At 41.2% G+C, this 17,496-nt stretch overlaps 2 protein-coding genes across 7 annotated transcripts; one reads left to right on the top strand and one right to left on the bottom strand.

Annotated features, from left to right (window-relative positions):
- Nucleotides 1–49: 49 nt before the first annotated feature.
- Nucleotides 50–3,653, bottom strand: THUMPD1 (THUMP domain containing 1). Its single transcript, XM_013177037.3, has 4 exons — nt 3,441–3,653; nt 3,014–3,194; nt 2,414–2,662; nt 50–1,805 (listed from the first exon to the last, which is right to left on the bottom strand). The coding sequence occupies exons 1-4, from the start codon at nt 3,651–3,653 to the stop codon at nt 1,480–1,482; spliced, it is 969 nt and encodes a 322-aa protein (XP_013032491.3). The 3' UTR covers nt 50–1,479.
- Nucleotides 3,205–17,343, top strand: LOC106033473 (acyl-coenzyme A synthetase ACSM3, mitochondrial-like). Of its 6 annotated transcripts, XM_066977938.1 has the most exons (17): nt 3,205–3,223; nt 4,157–4,269; nt 5,910–5,960; nt 6,754–6,964; nt 8,001–8,233; nt 9,593–9,803; nt 10,524–10,731; nt 10,965–11,108; nt 11,961–12,117; nt 13,025–13,104; nt 13,840–13,963; nt 14,540–14,620; nt 15,305–15,406; nt 15,864–15,991; nt 16,103–16,202; nt 16,631–16,750; nt 16,928–17,343. In XM_066977938.1, the coding sequence occupies exons 5-17, from the start codon at nt 8,036–8,038 to the stop codon at nt 17,009–17,011; spliced, it is 1,737 nt and encodes a 578-aa protein (XP_066834039.1). In that variant the 5' UTR covers nt 3,205–3,223; nt 4,157–4,269; nt 5,910–5,960; nt 6,754–6,964; nt 8,001–8,035; the 3' UTR covers nt 17,012–17,343. The 6 variants fall into 6 exon arrangements, 5 of the variants coding, with proteins under 5 accessions (XP_066834039.1, XP_013032439.3, XP_047916621.2 ...); XM_013176985.3 differs by lacking the exon at nt 3,205–3,223 and having other exon boundaries at nt 3,797–4,269; XM_048060664.2 differs by lacking the exon at nt 3,205–3,223 and having other exon boundaries at nt 3,797–4,269; nt 6,726–6,964.
- Nucleotides 17,344–17,496: the final 153 nt, after the last annotated feature.

Here is a 17,496-nt window from a genome sequence, read left to right as displayed (position 1 = left end):
TTTAATCCATACACAAAAGCTTTAAAACGTAAGGAAAACACTGACGCAGTTAAGAAAGCATATTTTTAATAAATGGGTGGTAAGGGATACAGGACTAGGGAAAAAGTCCTCTTAATAAAAAGTCCTCCAGCTTCTAAAACAGTTTTGACAGAAGTGGAAAATACAAATTAAACACTGTTTTGATTTGAACAAATCCTTTTCATTAAACCAAGACAAGTAGCAAGACACGCTTTTCCCATTAGCAACCCGCAGGCTTTTATACTAGAAACGAAATACTAAAGCTAGACAGTTGTACTGGAAGCATACTCCAAATGCTAATGTAAAGCAGGTTATAGCTGTGGTTTTTGGTTGTTGTTTTTTTTTTTCCCCACAGTCACTGTGATATCAAAAGAACTGCTGTAACAAACTGACAACAGAAAAACTGACATTACTTTCAATATGAAACAAAATTAACATTGTAAAGCTAAAACTGTATCAAAAATTAAATTTATTTCCCCTTATCCAATGTGCTATCATGGAGAGCTTCTTTCATTAGAAATTTCCAAGCAGTTTTTAAATTCAAATTTTGAAACTTAAGGAAACAATAAGAACAAAGACTTAATAAGCCTCTGCCAACAACCCCTCCCTCCCCCCGCCCCCCCCAAGGATTATGTCTTTGGAAAGAGCAGCAAAAGTCTGTTTGCAAGAAAATAGCGGAAAGGATTCTGTTCAGTGACCACATACAGCATTTGTTATAAGCCAATAACTGCTGTATACACAGCTAATGTAAACACACATGTAGCTTTTGCTAAAACCATCTGCAATGCCTGCACCGTACTTCTACTGTTGTAGAACAGTCAAATCTATTATTCTAAATTCTCTCATAGTATTCAAGTATTTTGATCGTAGCGGCCCTTCCAATACACTTTCAAGACTTAGCATGTCCTTGTAGAGGGATATGTATATACAACCTTCTCTCATACAGGAAAGGATCAGGAGTTTTAGCTCATTCTGCTGTTTACATAGAAAAATATATCTGAGTTCTGCAGTCACACAAGTTGTCAAATCACTTCCCTAGAAACTCTCTGCAAGCAACCGTCTTCTTCAGATCTCTCACTTTCGTCAATACTTCCTGACAGAGTTGATTCTGCACTGCCTTTGATTTCTGTAGTTATCAGATATAACAAAACAGAGTCAATATGTGTTGGGTTGGTGGCATTTATGTATGCATGCAAATACACCTGCTTTCTGTGCTAACAAAAAGCAATGCAGAACCAAGCTGTAGAAGAATGACAGCAAACTTCACCAGTGGTGAAGCATTCTTACATCTGCAGTATAAAGTCAGCTCCACCTGCAGTGAACATTAAAATTCTTACACGTGTGGATTTTAAAAACTAGATTTCATAACAAAACCCACTCTCCTCCTTAAAACACGCTTACAGAACTCTAGGGCAACGTTTTTAACAGGTTTCCATCGTGTTGATCTTTCTACCACATTTTCTACACTGTCAGCGTATCATTCCCCTTGGACTCAGCTTGTATTTCACCTTCATTCTTGTTCTCTTGTGTTACTTCTTCTGAGCTCTTTTCCTCCTCGGTTTCTGGTTTTACTACTGTCAAGTTCTGTTCTTCTGTCACAGTTGATGGGTTTTGTTGTGCATCTTCTTTGTTGCTCTTTACTACCTCTTGTAGATTGTATTTTCTGAATAGAACATAGTCTCTCACCACACTCAAGCAACAGACGTTCTTTATTATTTCTACCACAACTGTATATTGTGGGTTATTAAGATCAACTTTGTTTTCTGGATTGAGGCTGCCCACAATTCCTGTAAAACAAGATATAGTTTTTAAAATGATGGAAAAATGGTTTCAGAGCATCAGTGTACACTACTAAAAGGATAAAAGTTAGAGAAGACAACATCCCCCCTAGTTGTAACTAATTGCTAGTTATCGCAGTTGTTTAAAATAGTCGAACAGAGCACAACTATTAGAAGATACCATCAGTAGGACTGCAGTAACTGAAAAATTAACCCATTGCAATTATCAAGAAACAAAATACCTGAGTAAGGCAGAGCTATTTTATGAGTCGTACGTTCAATGGAAATAGCAATATCTTATTTCAATATAGCATTCAGAGAAAATGCCTGATAGCAGTCCTTTCAAAGTATGTGAAACTAACATGCCAAATTAAATTCAATACTGTACGCTATTCTGCTCATCACCTCTTAAGACATCAACACCAACAAGGCACACTGATATCAAGTTGTATTCACAGTCACAGAGAAGTTTTTGTAATTCAACATACAGATTTTAAGCAACAAATACGTATGCCCATTTAGACAACTTTTCTTTTAGTAGTCTGACTTAGGCTGTTATCCACACAATTGTGGCTGCTTCTATACTTGTTTTCATTCTATGTGAAATCTATACATACCTGCCAATTCCTTAATTACTTCTTCCCTACTCATATGACTGTTATTACGAGCTTTGTAAACAATCTGGAAAGTACCCTTATTAGGGGCTTTAAACCAGGGCTCAAAAAATGTTTCCGTGTATTTTTTCATGTCTTCCATAAAAGCCTTGCAAGTTCCAGAAATGGGCAGCATGCGCAGAATGACTCTTGTTTTCTTCTTTTTAGTGGCATGCATGTCCTTTAATATATGGTGCACCAGGTTTTCAGGTTCTAAAAGACAAACAGCTAGGTATGAGAAACAAACTGGAGGCGCTTCCCCCCCCCCCCTTTAATAAGCCAGGAAAATGCATGCTTAGCTGCACTGCGGTCCGCCTCAAATTGTTTACTGGGGAGAATTGTTTTAATACACCAGAACTGGATACCTGAGGATCATTTTGTCAAAGCAGACTCCTCTACTTTTAGCAACTCTGTTTATGACAGAATTCAGCAGGAAGGTTAAAGGGAAGGAGAAACTCTCTTTGTCTGGCATACACAAGCTCCTGGGCAGCCACACTGCGGCCTGTAACCGATGCTGTTCAGAGAAGCATATCCCTGCAGCACCATACAGTGTCTGTGTCCCACCTATGCCCCGGGTCCTGATGAAGACCACGTTGTTGGCGCCGCTCTCCACCGACTGGAACCGCCGCAGCTTCTGCTCCGTCGAGGTGCGGATCTGATCGACCTCCTTCTTCAGGGCAGCCTCAACGTCGTCTTCATCCTCTTCCCTCTCGCTTCCAGAGAGCCGCTCCTCGGGATCTGAAAACTGTTCACACAAAGCACGTCCCTACTTCAGTAAGTACAGGGCAAAAGTGCTGAAAGCTTAAAACCCGGCAGGGGCCACATCACCAGGTGGGCTACACAGGGCTTCACTTGTGGAAGCCGACACCCCCGGGGGGCACTGCGGGGTGCAGCTAGGGACAGAAAGGCTGCGCCGCTCCCCCCCAGGCAGGCCCTTACCACCACCACGCCGAGGGGAACGCCCGTCACCGCCGGGGCAGCCCGCACGCACCTGCTCGGGCCCGTAGAGCAGGTCCCCGTACTCGCCGAGCAGGCTGTAGGCCTCCCCCACGCACTTGCGCTCGTTCATGTTGCAGGTGATGAGGATGCCGCGCATGCCGGCCTCCAGCTGTCGCCCGCCGCCGCGGGGCCGCTTGGCCCTCGCCGCCGCGAAGTGGCCCTTGGGCCGCCGCTTCCGCGCCGCCACCGGCTCCGCTGTGGCCATGGACTGGGACCGGGACCGGGACCGACCGACCGACAGACACACAGACACCGACACCAGCCCCGCCGCCGCCGCGCACCGCGATGGCGTCAGCGCCGCCCCGCCCGGGGCACCATGCGGCGCCGCCTCACGGCCGAGCCTCGCCACAGGCCCCCCTGTCCCGGGCTGCAGGAGGCCAGGCGGCGCTCCCGGGGGATAAAAATAAATAAAGCCCCCGGAAAAGGGTGGGTGGGTTACCTCGGGAGGGACGGCCACCCGGGAACGTCGCGGCTATGCAGGGTAGCCTGAGCTCCCGGCGCTGAGTAAAGTCGCTCGTCTTGGTTGCTTTTTCTGTGCTTGGAAATTCAGTCCCGGGATTAAAGGCTCGGTTTGTGTTAATGATTGTGGAATTAGGAGGCAAGGTGGGCCCGGGAGTGGGCTGGCTGCCACTCAAGAGCGATGGAGCCAGCTGGCTTCAGTCCTGCTTTTTTTTTTTTTTTTTTTATTTTTTGCTTCCACATGATGAGTGCGCCCCAGCAGAAGGAACAGCCGCTATTTGGCCCTTTCCTCAGTGGCCTGTCAAGTTCCTGAAGTTTTCATGGTGTAAAGGGGCCAGCTGAAACAGAAACTCCTCATACAGGTAATTTTAACCTTGAAATACTCAAAATGTATTACCAGAGTAAAAATGCACACCACTTAGCATTGGTTTCTGAAGGAAGGTGCTTCTGTGTACTACTGTCCATGAGGGCCTCATCTCCCTCTGTTAGCCCTTGAGCTTTTTTGGACAATCAAAAATGAAGATATTTTGTGAAAGCAGGTAGAGGACAGAGCTAAGGAGGCCGCACTAGGGGCAGGACTATCATGTTATTTACACATAGGATAAAATAGGGGAAAAAAGTTCATAAATGAATGGAAGTATTTATCTGTTACAACTGCAACAGGAGATGACATTTACATTGTATATAAAGCTTTGCTCCTGCAAAGTCTTGGAGGCTCATTTAACTCTACAGCAATTGTTATACCTTGGTGGGATTATTGATCACAAGTAAATTAAAAGTCATGCAATCTTTGCTGGGTTGGGGGTGTGTGAAAGACTCAAAGTTCTGGTGAGTTGCAGCAATAGTCTGTGGAGCTGGGCCTGTGGGGACAGCCTGGCACAGTGTTGTGGTTTAACCCGGCTGGCAGCTAAACACCACACAGCCGTTCGCTCACCCTCCCCCCTCCCTCTCTGGGATGGGGGAGAGAAACGGGAAAGTGAAGCCGGTGAGTTGAGATAAAGACAGTTTATTAAGACAGGAATATAATAATAACAATAATAATAATAATAGTGATAATGGTAATAGTATTAATAATAATAATATGTAAAAAACAAGTGATGCACAATGCAATTGCTCACCACCCGCTGACCGATGCCCAGCCTATCCCCGAGCAGCCGGCCCCCCACCCCGGATAGCCACCCCTATATATTGTTTAGCATGACGTCAGATGGTATGGAATACCCCTTTGGCCAGTTTGGGTCAGCTGTCCTGGGTCTGTCCCCTCCCAGCTCCTGCTGCACCCCCAGCCTGCTCGCTGGCAGGACAGAGCGAGAAGCCGAAAAGTCCTTGGCCTGGTGTAAACACTGCTCTGCAACAATTAAAACATCAGCATGTTATCAGCGCTCTTCTCATCCTAATCCAAAACATAGCACCCTACCAGCTACTAGGAGGAAAATTAACTCTGTCCTAACTGGAACCAGGACACACAGGAGGGAGGATTTCTGCAGGCAGCTGTGAGCGGTGCAGAGGACATGCAATTCACCACGCAGAACATAACTAGGGTGCTTCTGTGGTGAGGAGAGCTGAGGGCTTTGGAAAAACCCGCCCGTGCTCAGGAAAATAGTTTTATGCTTTATCAAAAGAATAATACAGAGAAACAGTTACACCTCTTTTACACTTTGGTCACTGTGGAAGGTTTTTCTTCCTAAGTATTCCTGGCGCATTCACTGACATCACAAGCTGGTTGCTGTCATGTTTGGTTTACTTCTGTGCCTCCTCTGGGGTGATGCAACCTGAGTAGGGAATCCCTTTAAGGCTGTTGGCCTTCTGTGAGGATTTTGTTGCTTGCATTTCAAAGAGCTTTTTAAAATGTTGCTCCTGCAGACTGCAGGTCCTTCTTTACTGCTAGGTAGAGAGCAGCTTTGTTGTTTGGGGGAATCTTTTGAATCTTTTTTTTTTTTTTGTGCTGCAATGAACATTTCAGGGAGCTGGTTAACATTGCCTTTTTGTCTGCTTGTCACAGACTGACATGGGCAGAACCCCAGAAGGGAGTGCAGGCAAAAGCACATGCCAGGTAAGACTGCAGCGCCACCCTTGCTGGTCAGCACTGAGAGGGCTGTTTTGCTCCAAACACATTGATGGGTGTTAGCAATCTCTCTGCTGGCCTTAGAGAATGAAGATGCAGCAGGAAGGACTTAGGTCTTGAGCAGCCAAACTCTTACAAAAAAATCTTGGTGCCTCAATTTAAGCTACAGCTGTCTCCACCTCCCTGGCAAGTGCCATCCTTGCAGCGGAGGCTAATGGCAAAAGTATGTACCAATGCCATGGCCATGCCCACATTGATGACAGGCTCTGCAGTGATGCCTTGCTGTGGCCAGGACAGAGAGGGGTTGGCATATGTTCCCTCCCATCTCTCCTGTGGGAGAGGAGCAGAGGAGGCAGCAATGCTGGAGCACAACTTAACTGTTTGTTCTCTGAACATGAGGCAGAGCACTTATAAAACCTCGCAAGTCTCTAGCGTACACATTAACACAGTTGGTCAGGGCACCAGCAGCAGCATCCCAGGAATCAATACTCATTGTCAATCATTGCTGAACTGCTATGGTTTCTTGAGGTACCCCAAGCTACCTGCTCAGCAGTGTACTCACACAGCCCATTAATTAATCATAAGGCTGTTGTTCCCTGTGTTGCCCTAGGCAGAATGTAACAGATGTGATTTGGTTGCAGCAAGGTCTTAAGTATGTTTTTATCCAGGGGCTGGTGAGTGGGAGCAGGGGAGGAGAAAGAAATAGGAGAGATTTTAAACTCTCACTTTCTACTCCCTCTTGGAGCTCTGCAGAAATTTGTCCGCTCTTCTTACTGGACAGGACTTGACTGCCTTTTGTGTGAGTCCAAAGTACATGTAACAAACACAGGAGTCGGTCACTGAATGCAGTGACAGTGCCAGAATAGGTGCACAGCCAGGAGTCGAAGATCTGTGTGTGAAGTCAAAGCTGGGATGCATCTCAACACTGAGAGGACTCCATTTTGGTGCAACGCCAAGAAGCAGTAAATTGGGACTGACAGCTTTTTCACAAGGTAACTGACCCTCCACCCGCCCCTGAAAGCTGCTGGCCAGGGCACTTTTTTGGCACTGGAACAGTATGGATTTGCTTCTTGTCTGACCACATTCCCTCTTTTCCCTGTTCCTCTACATCTTTCATTTGGCTGTGTTTCTTTCCTGTGTTTTTCATACACAAACTGAATGTTAGAGATTGAAAAAGAAAAGAAGTCTTTTTGCTTCATTGAATCACTAAAATCACATGGGTTTGCAGCTGGATGATTATTAATTCAGTAAGGAATTATCATTGTTTATATTATTTTGTAAATAAAAATTGACAATGCATGAAAATAATGACTTCAGATTTTTCAGTCCTCCTGCTAAGTTCAGGCTACAGAAGTTCAGCCTACAGAAGTAAGGCTCTACACTTTGGATCCTTTATCGGGGAGTCTTTTAAAGTTTCCCCATCTCATAAAATGGTGTTTTTTGCTGATCACACATCAAAATAGTATTTCATACATCAATACTAAAACTATTTTCAGGGCTTTCCTACATTGATTTAATTCCTGGCAGACAGCCTATTCCCAGTGCTGATAGACTAGAAAAACTACAGATGTCTTTGTACTAAGTAACACTGGTCAGCCAGTAACTAACGCAGGATTGTTGGATTATCTTTGTGGCATCTTGGTCCACACTGGTACTTCTGCGTTGTCAATCAGTAGCAGACATTTCATTTACAGAAGTCACAGTTTAAGAGCTTTCAGCACCTCTCTGCTATATAAGGTAACTGCAATGTGATCTACCAGATCAGCAGGGCTTGTGGGTAGGGAAGGAGTGTGAACAGGTAAGCTATCACACTGATGGGGCTGAGTGCTGCTGCTTGAGTGTGTGGTCAGGATCTCAACTGCATGATGGTCAGGAGAGAGCAGGGGCTACACAGTGGCAAAACCAGAGCTGTCCTCAGCAGGCATTCCAATTAACAGTTACTGTTATTCCAGTGTATGCACTGTGTGATGATAAAAGCTGTTCTGAAACCACGTGGCTAATACCAGGTTTGTATCTGTGTCACTGCAGAATTTCTCGGAGAGGCTATAGCCATTGTTGCTGCCATGCATTTTCTACTGAAGGTCCCAAGTGCTGTATCTCTGCGTGCTGCCCTGAGAAAATCTCTCCAGCTTTGCAGCCAGAGCTACACGGTTTCCACCTCTTTTAGTTATGAAGCCATGAAACAACAGTACAGACCAGAGGTGCCAGAGTACTTCAACTTTGCAAGCGATGTGCTGGACAGATGGACTGAAATAGAAAAGGTAACAGTTCCGTGGTTTCTCAGATGCTGAAGTAGTTAATGCTGTCAGTGACAAATCCAGTAACCAAACCACTGAGTTATGCTCTTGATTATAATCTGATGATCATCTCATGCATTCTCAATCTGCAGATCCCGTAGGCCACATGCTGTCCTGTCCATGAGTCCAAGTAGTTCATTGTTTTAATCAGTAACTCCAGTGAGAATGACTGTAAGCAGGTGCTTCAAGAATGAGACAATGGACTTTTTACCGCTCTAAACCACACATTAGTTCCACCATCAGCTGTGACTTGCACCCTGTCTGGTTGTACTGGCCAAATCACTTGACCTCCATACATTTCATTGCCTGCCTACAGAATGAATAATACTGTGTAATGTCAAACCTCTCCATCCTTTCCCAACTGAGAAATCTTTGCATCAGGGACTTTATATCTACAAAACTGAAAACTGAGTGCCCAAACAGACACGAGGTCTAAACAAGGAAAGGAGAAAAACAGGGAGAAAAAAGAAAGTATAGGTCTATCACCTATCCTGTTATGTAACTCGAGTCTGTGGATGTAGGACTGGTTTTGCAGGCTCAGGTTCTTCATGATGAGGGTCTAAACATAGTTACGTCCACCTGGCAGCAGGAACAGAGCAGAGGTATCACCTATCTGACACAAAGGGAGCAATTGTTCCTTTTGCAGAAAAAACAGATTTTGGCAGGCTGTAAATGGAGCAAGAAACAGCATCTGGTGCCCTCTGAAGTGCACAGCTAAAATCTGCTTCCTAAAAATGAGCCTTAGAGTTACTGTACCTTCAAATATTTAAAAATAAACCATATTTCTTTTGCCCCAGAGAGTTTTGTTCAAGAAGCGGCTTGCACAGTGCTACTGCTAAATGCATTGGGCCCCTTTAGAGCACATTGTATACATATATTTCACTTTTCACACATCAGTTCACACTGTGTGGGCCTATGCTTTTGAACCTGTGATTTAATTTTCAGAATTACCAAACAGGACCAATTCCAGATGAAGTTGGAAATGACTTCTGAGGGTTTGGGAAACTCTGGGGCACAGCCCAGAAGAACCCATATTTATCAGCTGCTTTGTTTTCATGGCCTGAAACAAAAGGTTGTACAACCTCTTCAGAGTGTAACATGGTGAGCTCAGGAAAGGAAAACAAATTTAATTTCTTAAATGACATTCATAGGCTGTTTATGCTGAAGGAGAATTCTTTGCCTCATTTGGAATCAGTGGCAGATTTCAATTACATCCCCAGATTTCTCCAGCAATGAATAACTGGTAAATGCTCTTCTTCCTCAGACTTAAAGGCAGCATGTTTCTAAAAAGAAGTGTTTACACTGCACCCTTTTGTTCTACAGGAGGGAAAAAAAACTAAAAATCCTGCGTTATGGTGGGTAGATGGTGATGGAGAAGAGATAAAATGGAGCTTTGAGGAGCTGGGAATCCTTTCCAGGAAAGTAGCTAATGTACTCTCCAATGTCTGTGGTCTGCAACGGGGAGACAGAGTTCTTCTGATTCTGCCCCGGATCCCAGAGTGGTGGCTGGTGAATGTGGCTTGCTTGAGAACAGGTTGGTAAAAGCATACAAATAGCATACAGGTATAGAAATTATGACTTAAGCCAATCCTTGCTTTTTAACACAATCAGAACTACAAACATGCTGTTGAAGATGAGCTATTGCCACACTGATCAAGAACATCCTTCGTGCCAAGTTTATCTTTGTGATACTTGGAGGACTTCTGCACATGCTCTATCTGTTAAGGAAACCCTGTGAGTCCTTGTGCCTCTGTCATTCTCTTTCCAACGCTTGTGATGAATCACAAATGCACCTTCTTGCAAACTTGCAGTGAAATTAACCCACACTTAACCAAGTGTTTCATATGTTCCCCTGTGGGATCTGTTACGTACTCAGCTTGCCAGAATTTACAACCTATAATGTATTGGTGCCTCACAAACACTAGCAGGGTACAGCTCTGTCTACCAGTAAAGAAATTGAGTCCAGAGAGAAGGCATGGTCCAGTGGAGGTGTTTTCAAAACAAGAAAAGTTGTTCTGTTGATTTCTGTTAGTGTCCTGTGATCAGCCTAGTATTGGGTAACTTGTGCTAACCCTCACATAGAATTTAATCCATCAAATAAATCAGTGTATTTACAAATGTAGGGCCAAATCCTGCTTTAATACTGCCTTGTCTCACTCAAAAGCACTAGGTAAGCTGAAGTCTGCTTGTAGGTACAAGTATTATTATTATTAAATGTTTAAGCTCTTTTTCCATTCTACTTCCTCCCCTTTAGGAACTGTCCTGATTCCTGGCACGCAGCAGTTGACAGTGAAGGACATTCTCTATCGACTACAGAAATCCAAGGCAAAGTGCATCATCACTGATGATTTTGTGGCACCAGCTGTAGATTCAGTTGGGGCTGAATGCCAGTCTCTGAAATTCAAGTTGCTTGTGTCAGAGGGCCACAGAGAAGGATGGCTGAACTTTAAAGATCTCCTGAAGTGAGTTACCACCACTGTGAAAGTGCCACAGCAAAAATAAAAACATGTTAGTTTGTTTTGAATAGGAAATGCTGGCACGTGCCAATATGTTCCTATCCTTCTAGGGCTACACAATGGAAAAATGTCAGTGTTTTTGATGTTTCTGATTGCTGCAAAACTTTAGTTAAACATTTTTGAGAGCATGTAAGTCACACTTTCAAATCACTTTATTCATCGTTTTGCTTATTTTAAAGAAATGCTCCTTCTAGTCACCAGTGTGTGACCACAAAGCATCAAGATCCAATGGCCATCTATTTTACCAGTGGAACTACAGGATTCCCCAAAATGACTGAACATTCCCACAGCAGCTGTGGTATTGGCCTCACAGTAAGTGGAAGGTATGGATATTACTTTGGCAGACATGTTTGTGTAGCTGGTCACATGGCAGAAGGAAGAGAAACACAAGATTTTTTTCCAGAAGCCTTTGTTTCACTTTTTTAAAAAACAATCATTCTTTTAACTTTGAACGAGGTTTGTTTGTTTTTCCTGGGAAACAAGTCATACTTTGAGTCTAGCCAGTATGTATAGAATGTAGCAGTCAAATGGCCTTACTAATTTCTTCTCAGTGTTTTCTTTAACTTTTGATAACTTCTTCATTGTGTACGGTTAACCGATTACCCCAAACCGAACATCAGCACAAGTTTATAAAGTCTATATCATAAAAGAGAAAAAACTGTGGGTGTGAGGTTACTGAACTCACACACGTCTAGATTAGACAAAACTCCCACAGGAACAAAATGTTGATAGTTCAGAATCCTTACGTTTATAAAGCAATGTTGTTTATAAAATTGATATGGCAGTACACTTCACTGAAACTGGGAAGGAATAACAAATCAGGAGAGACCAAAGTGAAAGTAAGTAAACAAACAAACAAAAAAATCCTTATCTCTAAAAGTGAGTTCAATGAAACCCTGGCAATCTTACATTCATACAGTACCACGTTCTGAGGTGGCGTTTGCTTGTCCATCAGTATAACTTCCTGTAGAAAAATGCAACATCAGTCTGTCCGGATGACATCCTCACTGTGCTGTGGCTCAGTTGTGCTCAGAAATTCAGCCATTTTTAAGTGTCATTTACCCAAGACAAACAGTGCTGGATGGGACTCCATGACATATCTTGTGTTGATGTTTTAATGCTTGTCTTTTTCCTGCCAAATACAGATTGTGAACCGTGTTTCCTTTTGTTACCAGGTACTGGCTGGACTTGACTCCTTCAGATATATTTTGGAACACATCAGACACAGGCTGGGCAAAGGCATCTTGGACCAGTGTTTTTTCAACGTGGATTCAAGGGGCATGTGTATTTGTACATAAAATGCCACAGTTCAACCCAATTACTGTCTTTGAGGTAAGTGAGGAGGGCTCAGCAATAAACAGCATTATTCTTGCTTGCTGGTCTTGTCAAAGCCTTCATTTCCCCTGGTGGTGCACAGGGGGCAGCATGCAGCACAACGGTAATATAAAGTCATTATTTCAGTACTAAGTGCTGCAGATACATAAAAGCACAATTGACATCAGAACAGTTTAATCATATACTCTGCTGAAAACAGGTTTTACTGCGCAAGCTTGCAAACATTCATTCTAAGGCCTGAAAGAAGCACGAAAGAAATTGGACTGGGATTTGCAGAGCACTTAGTGGTGTTATTAAAATAAGTGATAATAACAGATAAATGAGAATTTCAGTTGCCTGCACCAAGTAATCCAATGTTAAGGAGTGAAGATGCAGCAAGGCTGAATTTCTTTAACAAATGGCATCAACGTTATATTGTCTTATGTCCTCCACACACAACCCTTCGTCCTTTGAAAAAGACTACCATCATCATATTTATTTTACTTAGATGGCTGGAAACTGTTAGATAACATTAGGCTCTGTTGAAGAACACTTGGTTTTACTCCTACAGAATATCTCAGAAAGTAGCCTTATGGTTTCACTTGTTTTCTACTTAACCTTCAGTTATGAAGAAACTCTGCAACAAGGACTGCAAAGCTTTCAAGAGCACAAAACTCTGGTGTGGTGAATTAATTGAAAGATGATGTAGATTCTGTTTTGAAGAAGAAACTAGTTAGATAAAACTTCTGTATGTTGGTGTTGGCAACTATAGAACTAACTGTTTTTTGGACACTAACATTTTGTTCATGTGTTTTATAAACTCGATGTAGACAGAGATCATTACATTATCTCTTATAATGTAGATGAGACTTCATGGGTTTCAGTGTATTGGCAACATTCACTTTTCTTATTCTAAATTCTCTAGAGTTTGTCAAGATACCCCATAACTGTCTTTTGTTCTTCTCCAACTGCATATCGAATGTTTGTGCAACATAAACTGTCCAGGTAAGAAAAAGCAGAGTACCTCTAGTGGTGGATTTGATCAAAACAATGAACCAAGTGCTCAGCTCACCTTGATTTTATTCCAGATTTACAATGGTGTAACAGTAACTCTGTGTATTTCTCAGCATCTTGAGTCTTGTGTGTGATAAAGAAAGTCAGAAAGAGTCAGGGTGCCACCTCAGATTTCATAAATAACAGTGAAAAGCAGTTTAGCTGAAGCTATAATAAGATAATCATGGTATCATGCTTAACCTATCCTCCAAAGTGCTTTTATAGTCACGTTCTCCTTCCCTTTGTTTTTCTACTGTGTTTCCCCAGTCATACACACTACAAGAAGTGTATGTCAGTACAGCTTGGTGAAATGTATGAAAAACTCTTCGGCCTCATTTAACTCTCCTGTGCCTTTTTTTTTTTTTTTTTTTTTTTTTTTTTGTCATTAGGGTTGAATTTCATCAATCCTCTTCGGTTTAGACTCCAGTTCAGTTTCTAGGGTTAGAAACACAATATTGATTGTAAGATTTTCAAATAATACAGGAGTAAAACAGGTGTTTTTCATTTTTGTTTGCCTTTTTTTCAGATTTGTTTCTGTTCAGTGCTACACAGTTCAAACAGAATTAATAGCTCTCAGTAAAATTTTTATTTTTGTGTAGAAAGGTTCCCACAATACCAGAACAGAGTATTGAATGGGACATAACAGATAGATAACTGGCAGTTATTTAATTTCTCTTTCCCACCAAGCTATACATTCAAAAGTCTGCGTCACTGTGTGAGTGGGGGGGAGCCGATCAACCCCGATGTGATGGAAAAATGGAAAGTGCAGACTGGGCTGGATATTCATGAAGCCTATGGACAGACAGAAACAGTATGTACAGCTTTACAGATGAAAAATTATGCTTTACAGATACAACAATAAATTCCATTCATGTTGCCAAGAAAAAGCGATTACACGGTTGTATTTGGTTTATATACTCCTCATCCCTTCAGCACATTCCAACAACACCGATTCATCACAACTATCACAACAGTTACAAAGTCAATTGTGATAGGCAACAGTAGAAAAACGTAGTGTTTTTTTTAAAGTCCTAGAACAACTGTAACGTCTTCACCGAAAATCCAAGCACTGTTACTCACTCTTGTGAGCTTTGATTTGAGAACTAACACAAAAGAGGTATATTCCTCATTACTGCATTCCAAATTCTGCTTTAAAAGCTATCTTTAGAACATTCATTGTCATTGTTTGGAGCTGTGGGCAAGATATCGAGGGCGTACTTTATTTCTAGAAGTTTAATCATTGGATATATGATTATAATGAGGACCGTTATTATTTCTTATAGAAATTTGCAATGTTAGCTGAGTATTTTAAACCTGAGGTAAAGACTGAATGTACAAGTTGTCATTTAATTAAGAAAAGAAAAACAAACAAACACATCTGTTACAGGTGGTCGTCTGTGCAAATTTTAAGGGAATGAAAATTAAGCCTGGTTCTATGGGAAAACCATCTCCAACATATGATGTCAAGGTATTGTACCTCTGGTGGCACTGTCTCTCTCTCAATAATCATTTTCCATGAGCGAGGTTTGAAAGCTTTAACATGGAGTTGTACTGTGTAGCATCATTCAACAGGAAATGAAAGAGTGAAAAAGAAATGCATGTTCCTGTCCCAAACTGAATGTGCCAAGTGAGCATCTAGACCTCCCTGTTGTATCAGCCTCAACAGGGTTACATAGATGGCAACCTACTGATAACTGGTGGTTATATATCAAATGCTAAGGCAATGACAGAAATTAAATTACCAAGTTAAGGAAGAGTGGGAGCGAATGTTATTTCCTGGTGATAACAAAACCGTTGATGCAGATTCTAGCACTAGATCAATTTGCAATATTGTTTAAGATTTTAGTATCTTTCAGTTCTTAAGGTTTTCCCACCCCATTGCTTATCGTCTTCTGGGGTCTTACCAACTTCAATACGTGTTAGCACAGTATTTGGAATTCCTCAGATAAAAGACCCAGTGTGAAATACAGTGGATTTGTAGTGATCTTACACTTGAAATGTCAGGGTAAGACCTGTCCTCTACTGCTCCGAATAATTTTCCAGGAAATATTTCAACTAAATACTTTAAATGAGCACCAAGATTCTATAATCTTAATTTAATGATTTCTACTTTGAGTCCAAGATAATAAAACAGTGTTTTGTTTATTTTCAGATTATAGATGAAAATGGTAATATTCTGTCTCCTGGAAAAGAAGGAGATATTGCCATCAGAGTAAAACCTACAAGACCGCCTTTTCTTTTTACTTGCTATACTGTAAGAACCCTACTACAATTAAAGCAGATGTCCTGTTAAATCTCTGTCACAAGGAATCTGATGCCTCCTATACATATTCTCTACTTAGAAGGATAAAAGCCTGTGGGGAGGAAAGAGGGATTTCCATTTTTTTTATGCAGCTATTTAGTCTACTTACACAATTAGTCATTCCATGACAGTGTCTTGCCTAACAAGTTAAAATCCACTTTCTTTTGATTGTTATTTCCTTAATAAAAAGGGAAATCTTTGACAGATTTAGTTTTGTGGATTAGTAATGGTGAATGTTTATTATAATTCATCATTATTTGTGTCCCACTTGAATTTGATGCACATGATGACATGGACCAGTCTGAAAAGTATTTGGCTTTACCATAACTTATATACTGAATATGTTAGAATGCAATGTAATGTATTTTTCAAGCTGTTTTTATATAAAATACAATTTCATGTTTACCAGGATGATCCAGAGAAAACAGAAGCAACAATACGTGGGGATTTTTATGTTACTGGAGACAGGGGGATTATGGATGAAGACGGATACTTCTGGTTTGTTGGAAGATCTGATGATGTCATTACTTCTGCTGGGTAATTTAACTGAGTAATAATACATCTTCAAACTTGAACAATACAGCTGATTCAGGTGTGATGGTATGTGTATTTCAAATGTGTGTTTCAAAAAGACCTTTCATTTTAAAGATACCGTATTGGACCATTTGAAGTAGAAAGTGCCCTATTAGAGCATCCCGCAGTGGTGGAATCAGCAGTAGTCAGCAGTCCAGACCCCATCAGGGGAGAGGTAAACAAAGTTAAACAAGCTTATATCTAAAAGTAGCTTTGTGCATACCAGAGCTGTTGAAACCCATTTTCCACTGTATTTGTCTACCCAGTGATTAATTTTTTAAACTAAATAAATTCAAGTTGGCATTCTACTCTATCCCTCCATGCCAGAAAAACTGACCTGAGACAGTTGCCCCAATATCACATATAACAAAAGCACCATTTGAAAATTTTTCTTAACATTCAAATACTTAAAATTATGGGTCTTTAGTAAATGTATATAAATTACCTCCGGTCCATACAAATTCAGCATGTGCAGATATTGGCAAAGCTGTTTGTATCAGCCCTATACATTGTTCTACATTTTGTCAGCAAGTGTTTGGTTAATGTTTCAAATCTTACTGTTGTGCTGTGTTTCATTGACATTTAACCCATTGTTCCTTTAAGGTAGTGAAAGCCTTTGTTGTTTTAACATCTGACTATGTTTCACGTGATCCAGAAGAAATAATGAAAGAGCTACAGGACCATGTTAAGAAAGTTACTGCTCCATACAAGTATCCTCGGAAGGTGAGTCTTCAATTACCCCAATATTTTAAATATTTTTCAGTAGCAGGTAGTGAATTATTTGATAGCAGGTATCAACTGTTATATGGCTTATAAGGCTGTGCTGCTGAGATTAAGTAAGTCAAAATTTAGGTAAAGCGTATCTTATTTTGTATTGCAATTTCTTCCCTTTCCCATTAGATGGAGTTCGTTCAACAGTTGCCAAAAACTGTCAGTGGGAAGATCCAAAGAAATGAACTACGCCAGAAGGAGTGGAGAAAATAGTAGAGTTCTGTTGTTTTTTTTATAGAGTAGGTCTTTTGTTTTTAAACAAAAGTAAGATAATGCTGATTTACATGGTAATGTAGAGTAAAAGACTATGGCCTTCTTAGTTTAGGTTTTCATAAATTCATAGAATCATTTAGGTTGGAAAAGACCTCTAAGATCATCATGTCCAACTCCTAAATTCTTACCTGATCCCCAGCATTCGGCTGTCCCTGGTGCTACACTAATAGCTCATAGTACAAAAGCAGACAGACTGATACAAATGAAATGGAAAACTCCTGTAGTCAAGAGTACAACAGATGCATTAAATAAACTTGAAAGTGTCACTGGCATTTTATCTTTATTGTTACTTAAATAATTAAAAAAAGAGTTTAAAAGAACACTTGCTTCAAGAATCACTTCTGAAAAGTGTGACAACTTATAAATACATTTTCAAAGTTATACTTATAATCACTAAAAGTATATTTAGAAGAAATAGTGCAAGT

This window comes from Anser cygnoides, chromosome 15 (genome assembly GCF_040182565.1).
Source record: "Anser cygnoides isolate HZ-2024a breed goose chromosome 15, Taihu_goose_T2T_genome, whole genome shotgun sequence".
Classification (NCBI taxonomy): domain Eukaryota; kingdom Metazoa; phylum Chordata; class Aves; order Anseriformes; family Anatidae; genus Anser; species Anser cygnoides.
This window is presented reverse-complemented; position numbering and strand designations above follow the sequence as displayed.